Raw genomic sequence first — 14824 nt, 5'->3', positions numbered from 1 at the left:
CAATTATCTAGCATTTTACTATTAGATTACTAACAAAATGAACGATAAGGCCATTATGAAAATGGAAGCAAACACGAAGGGCCAAAATAAAACTTTTTAAAATGTAAAACACCAAAATAAAAATAGGCCTAAACATTAAGTCCAAAACTGTACTTCAAATTTTTTTTTTTTGGTATAGATACAATAGGATTTGAATGTATAATACTTGCTACACAATAATTGTTCTCTATTATCAAGCTAAAACACCAATTAGATTTTGTTGATGACATGTTTCGAACCTAAGTCCCCTTGTCTCTTATTCAACAAGAAGTTATTCAACAACAAGAAAGTTGAATAAACGGGATCCGTGGTCCTCACACAGTTAAATCTCTTACTATAATAATAAGATCATTTAATTTTAAAAGAACCTTTTTTTTTTTTTTGATAAATAACAAAATTATAACTACCTATCTATTACTTTTGTTTTTCACTTTGACAATTTTAACTCCACAATATTCTTTATTTTAAATTGTTGTTTTTATTTTTAATCATTTAAAAATGTATAAAAGTACAGATGTACTTTAAAGAAACCCTCTAAAACTATAATATTTGAGAGTCATGAATACCAGCCGAAACTATAGTCTTGCTTCAAGCATAAACATCCAAATGGCTTTCATACTATTCCCATTAAACATCATTGGCCAAAAGTAGTTCTTTCCTGAAGGGCAGCAAGGTTATAGCTAACATGCAGGCTTAGTGTCAACAAAAACAACCAAGCCATAATCCCTAAATTTTGGGGTCGGCTAGAGATTCTCAATAGACTAGTTGGGGTTGCAACATTCTCAATAGACTAGTTAGGGTCGCAACATGCAAGCCAAGTAACATTCAAAAATTTATTCTGTACACTCCTGGCAAACTAACATGTAGGCCTAGAGTAATCTTCAGGACTAAAGATGCTACAAATCAATAGTTGAGTAAGTAAGACATCATTGATGACCCCTAACTATTTCCGGAAGAATTCAGGATTCAACATTCTATACAGCAACTACTTTCTTTACAGTTAAGGCTTTTTCCTTGATGAGAGCCATCAATTAAAATAGATGCTCCTAGGCTTTCTTGTCTCCATTTGATGAACTGCAAGGTCATTAAGAACCATCAAAAGCCAAGAAAAGGGTATATGAAGATTACAACAATCTTTACAATATGGCAACAATATACATATATGACAAAATCGTTGGCATCACAACAAACCTAATCCATGTTTCACTTAACTAAACACTTTCTGAATCTATTTTTTGATTCTCTATTCAAGTCACCCTTATGAACTTTTGTCCTTAGCATTTCTTCTTCCAATATGATTGTCGCCATATATTGGCCGAAAGCTAAGAATAAGAAATATGGTTTCACTCTTACTTTAGATCTGACCAAATTATGATAATTTCATGATCTTTTCTTTTATAATTTCTTGGTCCTCTACCAATTTTATTTACACCCACTAATACATGGTCCTCTAAAAGTAAAAGTTGTTTGAAGAAAGTGTTGAATTCAAGAGTACTTACTCAATTTTGGACAATAGATTTTTGGCTTCATTTACAGCATTAGAAACTGCATATAGTGCCATCTTCTTAACCTATAAGCAAAGAAATCTCTAAAAACGTTAGAAAAGTACAAGGATATAAGCAGCAGTTGGTCCTACAAAGTACTTTTAAAAAAAATTTAAAAAGGGATAGAAGGCAACAAAACTCTCTCTTAGAGATCCTGAAACGAAGATGTTAGGTAAGTAAAGGAAAATGTTACATAAGCTTGAAAAATATGAATACGTGCTAACCAGAAAAAGTCATATATGGGGGTAAGCATGTCAGTAAACATTTTCATACATGACATTGCATGCTAGATGAAAAATTAGAAGCCATTTTTTATTTGATAAAGTTCCGTAAGATTTATTAAAAACAAATTACAATTGCATGGCCATGACATCTACCTTATGCTTTAAATGTACTGCTAAGAGAATCAAATTGCTAGGAATGCAAAAGCCAAGTAATGAGTTGCCAAAGGAATGACTGAAGTAAGATGTACCTCCAATTTATCTTCTTTAGATCTATGCGTTTTTGGTAGCAGACGAAACTCTTCTGTCAGCCGGATGCATTCTTGAACGTTCTCAGGGGAAACAAAGTCAAGGGCCACTTTTATGCATGACTAGAACAGATCATGAGATAGTGTTAAACTTGATATGGCACATAAATGAAGATAAAACAAAAAGCTTAAAATACTATCTGAAATGGTTTGTGAGATTTTATGTATTTCATGTCATTGATTACAATTTTGAATTAATCTGCAAGAAATCTATCCATGAAGATTTCTTTTGAACAAAAAAAACTAAGTAATTTCTACACAAAACAAGAGGGAACTATAGCATAGAAAACTATGAACTTCAATCTCAATGAGGAATAGATTTCATTATGGATGCCTCTTCTACTTGTTTCTGGATAAGTGAGGGGCTTCCTCACTTTCTAGTCAAAAAAGGATAGGTCTCTTGCAGCCCCACTAAAACTTGTTTCAAACCTTCTTAATCTTAACCACCCCCACCCCCTCTTTTTTCTTTCAAAATATTTATGTGTACATTGTTACTACTATAAAAGATCATGGATTTAGAGTACTGTTTATGCAAGAGCATCATCTTCAGTGGAATTACTCCCTTAACAGGACCAAAAAGACATTCAAAATTAGTTCAGCAAAACTGGGTAACCAAGACCGTAATATCCTGAGCTATGCTTCAAAATCATGTAAGAAAAGGAAAAACAGAAATTCTAGTGATGCTAAAAGGCTAGCTCATGATTAAATCAAATATTTGGTTTGAAGAGAATTGCACCTGTCTATTCCTCACTTGATGTGGGCATCCTGCAGGAATGAACACGGCCTCACCAAGGTGTTGCTCAAATGTCCATGGTTCAACACCTGAATACAATTCATGGTTACATAAAAATGTGTGCCTTGTCCATATTATAATTTTAACTAGTTGACAAAACATAATTTCTTACCAAACTCTTCCTTCAGCTGCTTTTTATGCTTCTCATTTAGATAAAGGGTTTGGTCGTGAATAGGATGAATAACCTGAAGCAAGTGCAAATCAAGCACATCAACTTAAACTACTACCACTCTAAATAATATAGCCAACGTGGTTAGGAAGTAACACTCACAGAATTTACGGGAAGATTACTGATGTGGCAAAATTCTTTGTGATGCTTCTGTAAGTACTCAATTAACTTGGGTACATCCTGCCTACGGAAAATGTCCCATACAGCACATCCATATGCAACCTCTGAAATATCTTTGTTTTGAAGGGGATCTCCAGTGGAACTTACTTCTGGTTTGGTTGGCTCTAAGTTGTTATTTATATTGCCTGAAACTGTTGCACCAGAAGAGTATTCCCCATTGACAGACTTTAGTTCTGCTGTTGTACTTGAAGGCTGAAAATGTTTTAGATTACATGAATCTCTTTCAACTTTTACATCTTTAGCATCACCTTCATAAATAGACCAAAATTCTTCAGTAGCAGGACAATTGAGGCCTGTAGCAACCCCATCTGACAAGGTGAAGGTACACCCAGCAGCAGTTCCACTTACAGGACAGTGAGGGCCTGAGAGCTGCTCTTTAGATAAAGGGACATCAGAAACTTCACAACTTTTTGCACAGGAGTTGGGATCTACATCTATCTGAACTGGGTCTGACTTTGTACCATCTGTATGGCTGCCTGCAAATGTCACCTCCACAGAACCATTCCAATTTGTCATCCTAGTTGTCACTGTCAAACTTGAAGGCACGTGTTTATCAGTTTCAACCATTTCACTCTGGGCATCAAGTAGATCAGCACTAACATCTTCAATTGCAGGAATTTTGCATCTGGCACAACTAATTTCAGTCATGGCAGTATGGTTGGTACCAGCAATTATCACATCAGGTGAAAAGTTCTCCTTGACATTCTTGCATTGGCAAATGCAGGATCCTTTAAATTTAGGTTGTTCAGTCACATTTGTTTTAAAGTCCCCAGTTATGCAAGTAGGCACAATGGATGAATTCAAGTCAACTACGCTGGTGCATGTGTCAGGCTGATTTTTTAGAGAGCAAAAATCATCAAATTTTACCTTCAAACCAAAAGCTTTTTCATTTTCATTGTTGTTTTGAGTGCTTGGTTCGAGCTCCATTCTTTCAGGTAACAAGGTATCTTTAGCAAGACCATTGCATGGTGACAAGCGCTTCATCAACTCAACCTCGTCCTCAACCATATCACATGCCCTATCACAATTCCCTCCCAGCAAAGAAGAGCTAGAATCACACATATGAAGATCAAACTTCTGAACCCTTTTATGAAAATATCCAACTGAATTGCTCTGAGACTTAGCAATCAGTAAACTTTCTGGAGGAGGACTTCCAAAATCCAAGGATTTATTTTGTTGTTCATCCAGTGTTCCTTCCTCTATATTTAGCCTTTCCAGTAAGCAAGAGTCACTTTCAATAATGTCAGCCTTTTCAGAATACTCATGAACCTTTCTTTTACCTTTGCGAGATCTTTTTCGTCGCTTTCTTCCAGATGTACTAGGGAACTTCTGTGCACCATCACAAGGCTTATGCAAATTTTCAGCTTCATATTTCTTCTTTAATTTGGTTATGAATTTGCGTTGTCTTGGAGGAATCTTTACTTCCGTTGTGTGGGTCAGTACATTAACCTAAACAGAAATGATAATGTTATGAGGACATTCATGAAATCAGAAAGGCTTTTGATAGACATGACACAAGAAGCATATTTTAAGAACCTATAGACATCCTACAAAAAATATGATTGCAATCTCTGACAGACTAAGAAACTAAAAGTGATATAAGTATAATATATAAGAGAGAGTACTATAAAAAAGAGTAAAGAATAAGCATAAGATGCCAGTGACATTGTTTAAAAATAGGCAATATCTGGAATTCTAAATAAGAATAATATAAATTTAATTATGCATATCTAACCAGGGTCAAATGAAGGTAGTAAAACACCAGGTGATAACATTTAGACCATAATAGTTCATTCCTTCACCTGATGCAGAAAAAAGGGGGATGGCTGGAAAAAGAGGAGGGTTTGGGTTAATCACAAAACAAAAAAGCAGACAAGGTGTCAAGGCCCTTCAGAGTTATACGCAGCAGAAACCAACCTACTACTTCACTAAAGACCTAATCAATGACAATGAAATCAACATTGGATTAAGTGCAAACACATTGAACAATCAAAAAAACTATCGCTACACAATGAATGCACAACTGGCTTCTCAAATGAAATTTGCCACAACATGCTTATTCCTGACTGGATGAAGGAGTGGAACCCACAAATGATTACAACAACCAAGCCTTAAGTCCCAAATTTTTGGGGTTGGCTATGGATCCTCAACAAAAAACCAAAAAGAAAAATCCTTGTTATCAGTACCATAAGTTGTTCAAAGTCCAAGTTTTCTGCTATATTCTGTATTGTTCGTGTGCGTGCTGCAGGAAACCAACTTCATCGAGGAAATGCTTGCATTTAAGGACATGATAATTCAATTGATTAACTACATTGAAGGAGAAGGAGGCAAAGAGCATAATAATAAAGTGATGTGGAATTCGAAAAAGTTAAAAAGAAACAATCTGTGAACATAAAAATTGAGCACAAAATCTCCAAAGTTTATTGCATACCGCATCAGAAATGTCGCAATGTAGTTTTGTCACTGAATCACCTCTACCAAGCTCTTCCAAAGATCCATAAGCAATATATGTTTTGGGTCCCAGGTCTGGCTTCAAAACAGCAGGAAGTTTTGTAGCTAGATTCAGAAGACCAGATCTAGGATTTGTATAGTCACAGAAGGGAAGCATCGCAACGAATTCAGCGCCATGTCTGGGCAGACACTCCTCAAACGAATTTGATGCAGGCCAATCCTTCAGCTTCAACATCTCTGGCCACCCATTCCTGTAACTACGACCATGTAGGTAACCCTTGAAAAACTGGAAGATATTAATCTCAACCTGCAGAACCAATACAGAACATAAATTTCAGTCCTCAATATAAGCCAACTGCATGCCAGAATAGCTGGTAACATTGGCTGATATATGCAAGTGCAACATGCAAGAAAAATTTCCTTACATGTTACGAGCTGAACACTCCTAATCATCATCTCATCAAGTAGAAATTTATTAATTTTCTCTTTTTCCATAAGATAGGAAGAGAATCTTCACTTAGTTGACTACCTTACATACTAGTGAGCTCTAATTAAGGCACCTCAAGCCAGTATAGGAAATCCTTAATCTAAAGTAAGGTTGACAGACCAAGATATTGTAAGATATAGCACATTCTGGTAATATTGAGAAAACCTTATCAAAATACAAAACTGTTAACCTTTTCAATTCACATGAACATGGAAACAGGAATAGTTCTGGCTGAACTCCTATATTTTATTTTATTTTTTGGTAAGTTACACATGCACCTGATGGGTCTTGGACCCACGACCTTGCCCTCCACCTAGCACTTATAAGGAGAGGAGGAGTTAGTTGACCTTGAGCTTATCGGCAATTGATTTCAGTCAAATTTCAAGTGTATCACAACAAAAAAATATTAATTTTTCAAGTTTATAACAGGCCCCTTTAGCTGTAACTTAAACAATTAACCCTTTTAGTATGCTAACATATGGTCAAGTGAGTAATTATGTTGGTCAGAATAGGTACATACCACAATCATATTATATTTGATGTTATTTGACAATTTTACTTGGGTTCTGAAACAAAAAATATCAGATCTAGTTTTGACATTTTACAATTTACGCCAAAACAAACTAAGTCCAAAATCTAGATTAGAAGCTATCATCCATGTAAAGGTGCATTCACTAGAGAAATAAAACACAATTTGAGATGATCACATTACAAAGAAAAATTGAAGAAATCTAAATATCATACAAGAGAAGAGGTGGGGAAGGGGAGAAAATCAAGTAATTAGAAAAGTAGTTAAATGGAATTTCAACACTAATGAGTGAACACATACCTCACACCAATCTAAGCAATCAATAGCTTTAAACTTTGCTACCTCCTCTTTTAATATCTTTTTTGCCCCAATAAATGCCCTCCACATGACCATGGGTTCCCAACTAAGACCAGAACCCTTTTCAAGTACATTTCTAACTATGACAGGTTCACCTTGCATCCAATGCATTTGAAAATGTTCAAAGTCATTATCCTCCAAATGAACTGCATTTGGGCAATAGAGAAAGTTATCGTGACTACTCTCCCTATAAGCCGCCCACCTTACTTCAGAATCTCTTGCTCCATTTTGAGCAATATTCATAGGATCACACAAAGAACATCCCTGAGAAAAATCACTATCTGGTGGCTGATACTTGACAATTAGGTCCTCTGCACTCTTAATCAAATTGTCAACCCAATCCGCTTTAAATATGCGTTTCAGTACAAGCATCTCCCTACCACAACCTCCTCGCTCTTTTGGGGGGCAAGGAATCCTACCGTCAACCTCTGCATTCCAATCAGGAATATTACAAGACATGTCAGCCATGCTCTCATTTATGGGAAGGTCCATATGGCTGTCCCAACCAAATATCTTCCCATTTGCAGTCTGACCATTCAATTCTGTATTTTGATCACATAGTCCTTGTTGGTGGGAAGATTCTGTTTCATCACCTCCATGCTGAAATCCTTTTCTTAGTTCTTGGCAACAAGTGAGACAGAGATCATAAGAACAATCGGGATTGGAGCAGCTTCGGTGGATATTGACAATAGATGTATTGCAGTTGTCACTGTTAAACAAGTGTACATGCACAATTACAAATTTGTATCACTATGAACAGAGAAATCATAGATGCAGAAATTTCAATGCATTTTGAATGCAGATCCAAAACTAAAATTGATAGACATTGGCCTTGAGATTCCAAATACAGAAGGCACAGTTGCCAATGTCAGTATAGAGAGAATAATCAATGATGATGGATAAAATAACTTGTAAATTCCAAATCTTGACCACAAAGAGAGGATTTATAACAAGTGATGTGATTTCTTGACAGTGAAACACTACTTGTTTAATATGTTTCTTAGCAAATTCATGCTTGACATTTGACTTATTAGAATTCCAATAAACAACACTAATTTGGATACATTGGAAAGAATAAGTAAGAAGGTGCCAAACAAGGGGGTGCAACTAATGCACAGACAGCACAAGCAAACAGCTTGGCAAAACTCATGCATAGACAAGTTAAACAAAGCACAGGGAAGGACGAAAATAATTTACAAATATTTAAAATTTATCCTCCAATTAATATGAAATAAGAAAAATCCTAAATAAAATGGCTCTTGAAGATGGCCTCTATCTTGATACCACCATTTTATGTATCATTTAATTCATATAGGGCACAGAAGGATTGATTGGAGAAACACATCTTGATCGAACCTATATTTGCCCAGTAGATACAATCTGCTCATGGTAGAACTTTTATAAGGGTTTGATTTACTTTTCTATAAGATATAATCTATCTATATCCAATATATTAATTCCAAGAATTGAAAATTTATATATATACTTATCCAAAAAAGTGTGTGTGTACATATATGTATATGTATGTATATATATGTGTGTGTGTGTGTGTGTGTGTGTGTGTGTGTGTACATATATGTATATGTATGTGTATATATATATATATATATATATATATATATAGGGAAACACTCTTTTCAGTTTGTTCCTTTAGTACTGAGCTTGAAAGCTAAAGTATTCCAATAGAACTTGTCACCAGTCAGGCTCAGGCAATATCTGCCCCTGTAGAGTAAGTGGAAGTGTGGAACTTCAAATTACTAAATATAAAACTATTATTTTCCCAGGTATTCCAACTCTTTCAATACATAAACATACCAAAGTCAAAATAAATATGCAACTGGAAATACCAGAAGTTGAACTCATGAATAACAAAATATTTAGTTTCAGTCATCAAGGAGCATGAGATGGTACCAATACACTCGATCATCATCATCAAGTACAGATCTTGAAATATCCTCTTCCATAATTTTGACACCTATGAACAAGGAGAAACAAAATTTTGGGCTTCCTGAGTCATCTATCTATTGAAGAAAAACAGACCGATTATTATATCAAAGTGCAATACCATGTATGCTGGCTTCAACATCTAATTCAGAGCTCTGCTCCCGTTGAATATGCCTGAGAAGAGGCAGAGTTTTGTATAGCAGATATAGAAATTTTTGCAATTTGGCATTGGTATCCATATCTTCTTGTTCATGTCCAACCTGCCAAAACCAAATACTTACTTGCATATAAAATGTGACCTGCAGAACCACAGCAAAGGAAACAGAAAAGTCCAGAAAGGCACAAACCATCACATTTAATTCCTCCTTGAGGCATACTCTACAATTGCAATTACCACAACAAAAAGGGCATGCAATCTCCACATCTTCTCTTGATTTATCTGGATACCTGTTTCATTCATTTTACAGTACCATCAGAAATGAAATACAAACGAGGTTCATTAAAAAATAGTAAGCATATAAATATCCTTTTTTTTTTTTTTTTTTGTGGTTGCATAACTAAATGAACCATATACTCCTTTGCTAAACATAAGAAGCTGAATCAGTTTCAATATGGCTACTGGAATCTAAAAGCTAGGGGTGTTAAAAGAGTTTTGAAAGTTCTTATTACCACTTTGCAAGGCACTTGTGGCAATAGCGTCTCCTCTTGCAATTGGAACAAACAACAATATCACTTGTATTATTTCTCCAGCACTGGTGGCATGGTAAACTCCTTCGATTTTTCTTACTAGAATCATCCTAAAACAAAAACCTAGTTAGAACAGCATGTAATTGAGAATTTGGTTAAACATTTAACACTAGTTTCTTAACAATAATCAATTGATGCAACAATTAGAAAAGTACACAATACATTTGGCACTCTGTTGTGACATTTTGCAGATACAATATGGCACCGCAAGCAAAGAAGGGGGTGTGGGTGGGGAAGGGGGAAGACTTATATGCCAGAGCATTGTATAGACTGTTTAATGATGTACAACTCTTGGATCTCTACCTTCTAAACTCATTGATACTTTTCACAATTGGCAGTTCACGTGTGCTTATAATAGTGGAACCAGCATAATCAGAGTGCGGAATAAGTAACATCAGTGCACTTCTACCAGTGCTGAACACCAGTGAACTTCTACTACCATATAAATTAGTTGCTTCCAGAGCCAATCAGCTTATAGATTGCAGAGCTACTGGAGCCCATAAAAGCAACCAAAACAGCTCACATGTTAACCATCACCATCACAAAAAAACAAAAAACAAAAAAAAATCTATGAATGCCAATTTATCATAAAAACGTAGCATGAAAGTCACAGTAGTTTGGCAGTAACATTCTAGAACAACAGTTCAATATTATTGTAACAGCGCTAACTTTCTTGCTTCCTCTATTTTTTTTACCATCAACCAGCTAAATAGAAATATTTAGAATAAAGAGAAGAGATGGATGCAGAATAACTCACTGGTAATCCTGAATTTTCCAATCCATCCTCAGTTGATCTTCCCTCCTTAGTGCCAATAGAGTTTCTTTTTTTGTTCTTGAATTTTCTGGGCCTCCCTCTAGGCCTTTTCAGAACACTGCTGGATTCTGATATTATCTCATTAGACTTTATCTCCACGTCACCAGAATCCCTCAATGCTTGACGCGTCTTTGCTATTTTCAAAGCTTCACCAATGATAATAGTTCTCTTCTTCTTTGAACCCTTTGGTCGGCCTCGCTTCTTCATGTTCTCTAAACCTTTAAGCTTATCGTTTGGCTGGATCATCTCATTTGCAATTCCATTACCAACAGTGGATTCAAACAGCATCCCTTGATCTTCTTCACCTACAAAAGTAGGCCTCTCATACTGAGAATCCATTGACAAAATAGTCTCAGCTCTGCCACCATCTTTACTGTGCATGGTTTCACCAGTCACTCCCTCATTTTCTTGATCTGCAACAATTTTCTTCTTATTTTTTGAACCCTTTGGTCGGCCTAGCCTTTTCTTTGGCTGGACAGTCCCTATACCTCCATTACCACCAGTGGCTTCAACTGGCATCCCCCTATCTTCTTCACTTACAAGAATAGGCCTCTCATTCTCATAACTCACAGTAATTGGCCCAAGAGTTTCAACCCAACTACCATCATTACTGCCTTTGCAGAGCATTCCCTGATTTTCTTTATCAGCAAGAATGTTCTGCATATTCTTTAAACCCTTTGGTTGACCAGGCTTATCATTTGGCCTCACAATCTCATCTCCTCCTTCATCATCATAAGTGGCCTCCAAATGCAATCCCCTATCCTCCTTGCCTATAAAAGTTTGCCTCTCATACTCCAATTCTAATGGCCAAACAGTTTCATCAAAGCCATTATTTGCAACCCCCATTTTGCTAGCTATTTCTTCATTTTCTTGACCTGCTGTACTTTTCTTCTTATTCTTTGAACCCTTTGGACGACCAAGCTTCTTCTTATGCTGAACAATCTCAGTTCCACCTTCATTACCAACAGGTAGCCTATCATTCCCCCCACCAACTGGGCAAAGAGTTTTATCACCACCATCATTAACAACCACACTATCGCCAGGGGTTCCTTGATTTTCTTGAGCTTCTGATTTTTTCTTCTTGTTCTTTGAACCCTTTGGTCGACCAAGCTTATACTTTGGCCGGGTATTCTCATCCCCATCTTCACCATCACGAGTGGCTTCAATGGGCAATTTCCACTCTTTTTCACCTACAGGAGTCAGCATCTCATTCTCCAAACCAGTAGGCCAAACAACACTATCACTGAAATTATTATTCACAATTTCACCTGGCACTCCCTGATTTTGTTGACCTGAAAGATTCTTTTTCTTGTTTGTTGAACCCTTTGGTCGACCGCGCTTTGGCTTTGGTTCAACAATCTCGATCCTAACTTCATTAACAGAAATTGCTCCTTCTTCAGCCAATCTTTTATCCTCCTCAACCTCTTGAAACAGCCTCTCATTATCCAAAGCTGTCATACAAGCAGTTTCTTGACCAGAAATTCTCTCATTTCTGTCCATCTCAAGACTTTTCGCCTTATTCTTTGGACCCTTTGGCCTACCCTGCTTCGCCTCCGACTTAACCTCATCTCTAACTCCATTTTCCCCAGTAACTCCACTCAACCCTTCAATACATTCTTCTGTACCCAAACTTTTCTTCCTATTCTTTGATCCCTTCGGACGGCCACGCTTTCCTTTTGACTCTACCACCTCTTGTTTGTCACCATTTCCAACTCCAACTTCACCTCCATTTACACATACATTATCACCAAAGAGACCTTGGACTCCTTTACCATCAAGATTTGCACATGCAGCTTCCTCACACCAAAACTGGATGCCTTCACCGTTAAAACTCAGACCATCATTTCCACAGCTAGTTTCACCAAAAAGGGCTTGAATTCTTCCATCAACAAGAGTTTCACCAGTAACCTTGCTAAACAGGTCTTGAAATCTTCCAGTACCAAAACCCAGACCATCATTTTCACCAGCATTCCCCATAGACCCACCCCCATGAATTCCTTGACCACCAAAAAGCCCACTACTATTTTCACAAGCATTTGCACTGCTCCAAAGCTGAACCTTTTTACCATTAAAATCCTCAAGACCACCAATTCCACTCATATTCCCACCATAACTCTCTTGAATTCCTCCACCACCACCAAGAATCAGGCCTTCAATGTCACATGCAGTCCCACCGAACCCCTCCACCTGAATTCCCTGCCCACCAGGGACCCCACCACCATTTTTACAAGCATCATCACTACCCCATAACTGAATTGCTTCACCATCAAGACCCAGACCACCATACCCGCCTTGAATTCCTTCACTAACACCACCGCCACCAAGAACTTGACCGCCATTTCCACATACACCTTGACCAAATGCTTGACCATCTCCACCAGGCCAAAGCTGTAAACTTTCACCCTCAAGACCACCCAGACCACCATTTCCATCACTGACCTCACCAAACAGCCTTGCAATTTCTTCCCCAACACTCACAGCAGTACCATTCCCACTACCAAACCACTCTTGCACACTATCATCTCCAAGACCCACTTCTTGGTTCCCCAAAATATCTTCAAGTTTTTGTCTTTTCCTCTTCTTTCTCTCAGAACCCATTTCCCCTCCACCACCAATTTCACGAGCAACCTTCTCCATCTTCTTCTTCTTGTTCCTCAGCACCACATAAAGATGATGCTTCTCACAGAAAGCCTTACCATCCAAGGCTCTCTCACTACACCTCCAATTCGGTGTCCCTCTCCTCCTACACCTATGGTCCTCACCTCCAGATGGGCCCTCCTCCATTTCTCAATATCTCATTTCATATATCCCAAAAACAAACAACTAAAGAAAAAAAAACACAAAATTCAACAATCCCTTTGATTGACAACTAAAACACCCTCTCAGTCACTCCTAATACTAACATTAACTATGACAGAAAGAAAAAACCCAGTGATGGTTCATTTGATTCTGATGTTAAATCAGTACACAATACACACAAAGTTCAGTAATTTGGAAAGGTAATAATAAGCAAGCAACATAAATGTATGTCTGGTCTAGTCTGTTGGGGTTTTAATTCAAAAGCGAAGGGACAGGACAAGTCTCTGTTCGTGCACTTTTTTTCAACATAATAGAGAGAGGGACCACTTTGTTGGGGTTGATGATTGTGACACAAACACAGTGCCTCCTAGTCACTAATCTGAGACATCACTGGCTTACAGTTCCAGACCTTGTTAGAGCCGAGTCTACATGACTAGAACCTGCCTTAGATCAAAGGTGTGAAAGATGCCAATTCAATCAAATAACAATAAAAATCTGGTACCTAGTATTTCTAGGACTGATTGCTAGTTGACACTGTGGGCTGTTGCCGTTTTATGTGGTCCAAATCCTCGTTTGAAGCGTTACATACATTAGACTAGAAAAGGAATCATATTTATAGCACGGGTATGTATATTATTCCATCAGTTTATGTTGAGAGTTTTTTATTAAGATTTTAAAAAAAATTCTTCTGACCAAAAACTTAAAAAAAAAAAAAGTCTGAATTTTTTATTGCAATGATTAATGGATTAAGTTACGGCTGCCTTAAGATTTGGTAATAGATTACTTTTTTTAATTTTTTTTTTTAGAATCACTTTTTAAAAAAGTTTGATGCTATTTTTACGGAAAATATGAAAAATTATTAAATTAATTAATTACTTCTTCTCATTTTTTATACAAATTTTTTAAAAAAATCATATAATTAGTATATTTCTAATTAGTATAAAAATATTTATTCATTTATTTATTTTTGTTACTTTCTAATGAAGTGTATTAAATTTCTCTGTAACGGGTACGCGAATATAACTATTACAAAAATCATTTTTATTATAATCAATTAACATTTATTAAGGAAATCAAGCAATCAATCTGTGTGTATGTGTGTGCGAGGTAAAGATCAGAAAATGTTCAATTAGAATTTAATTTTGCGCCATGTGTCTAAATTAGAATCTAATTTTGCGCCATATATCTAAATTTACATGGGGTCATACCATAATTATCCACTTAAGTTTGTGCTATGTGTTTACTTAAGTCTTTTAATTTTTGTGCCAAGTGAGTTAATAAATGTAAAATACTAAGAACCTAATATTAATGAACTATAAAATAAATAAATAAATAACCACTCACATATATTCAATAAAAATCACCATACAATAGATCAAAAAAAAACACCACACAACAAATATCACCACATGTTTTATCTTATTAAAAATTAGAAGAAGAAA

At 36.4% G+C, this 14824-nt stretch overlaps 1 protein-coding gene across 1 annotated transcript; it reads right to left on the bottom strand.

Annotated features, from left to right (window-relative positions):
- Positions 1-804: 804 nt before the first annotated feature.
- Positions 805-13823, bottom strand: LOC142618554 (uncharacterized). Its single transcript, XM_075791501.1, has 13 exons — positions 10527-13823; positions 9692-9819; positions 9370-9469; positions 9144-9282; positions 8990-9053; positions 7022-7787; positions 5686-6012; positions 3177-4703; positions 3018-3090; positions 2849-2934; positions 2056-2175; positions 1539-1609; positions 805-1113 (listed from the first exon to the last, which is right to left on the bottom strand). The coding sequence occupies exons 1-13, from the start codon at positions 13365-13367 to the stop codon at positions 1086-1088; spliced, it is 6270 nt and encodes a 2089-aa protein (XP_075647616.1). The 5' UTR covers positions 13368-13823; the 3' UTR covers positions 805-1085.
- Positions 13824-14824: the final 1001 nt, after the last annotated feature.

Source organism: Castanea sativa, chromosome 12 (assembly GCF_040712315.1).
Source record: "Castanea sativa cultivar Marrone di Chiusa Pesio chromosome 12, ASM4071231v1".
Taxonomy (NCBI): domain Eukaryota; kingdom Viridiplantae; phylum Streptophyta; class Magnoliopsida; order Fagales; family Fagaceae; genus Castanea; species Castanea sativa.
The sequence above is the reverse complement of the archived record's forward strand: the minus strand, read 5'-3'. Positions and strand labels throughout refer to the sequence as shown.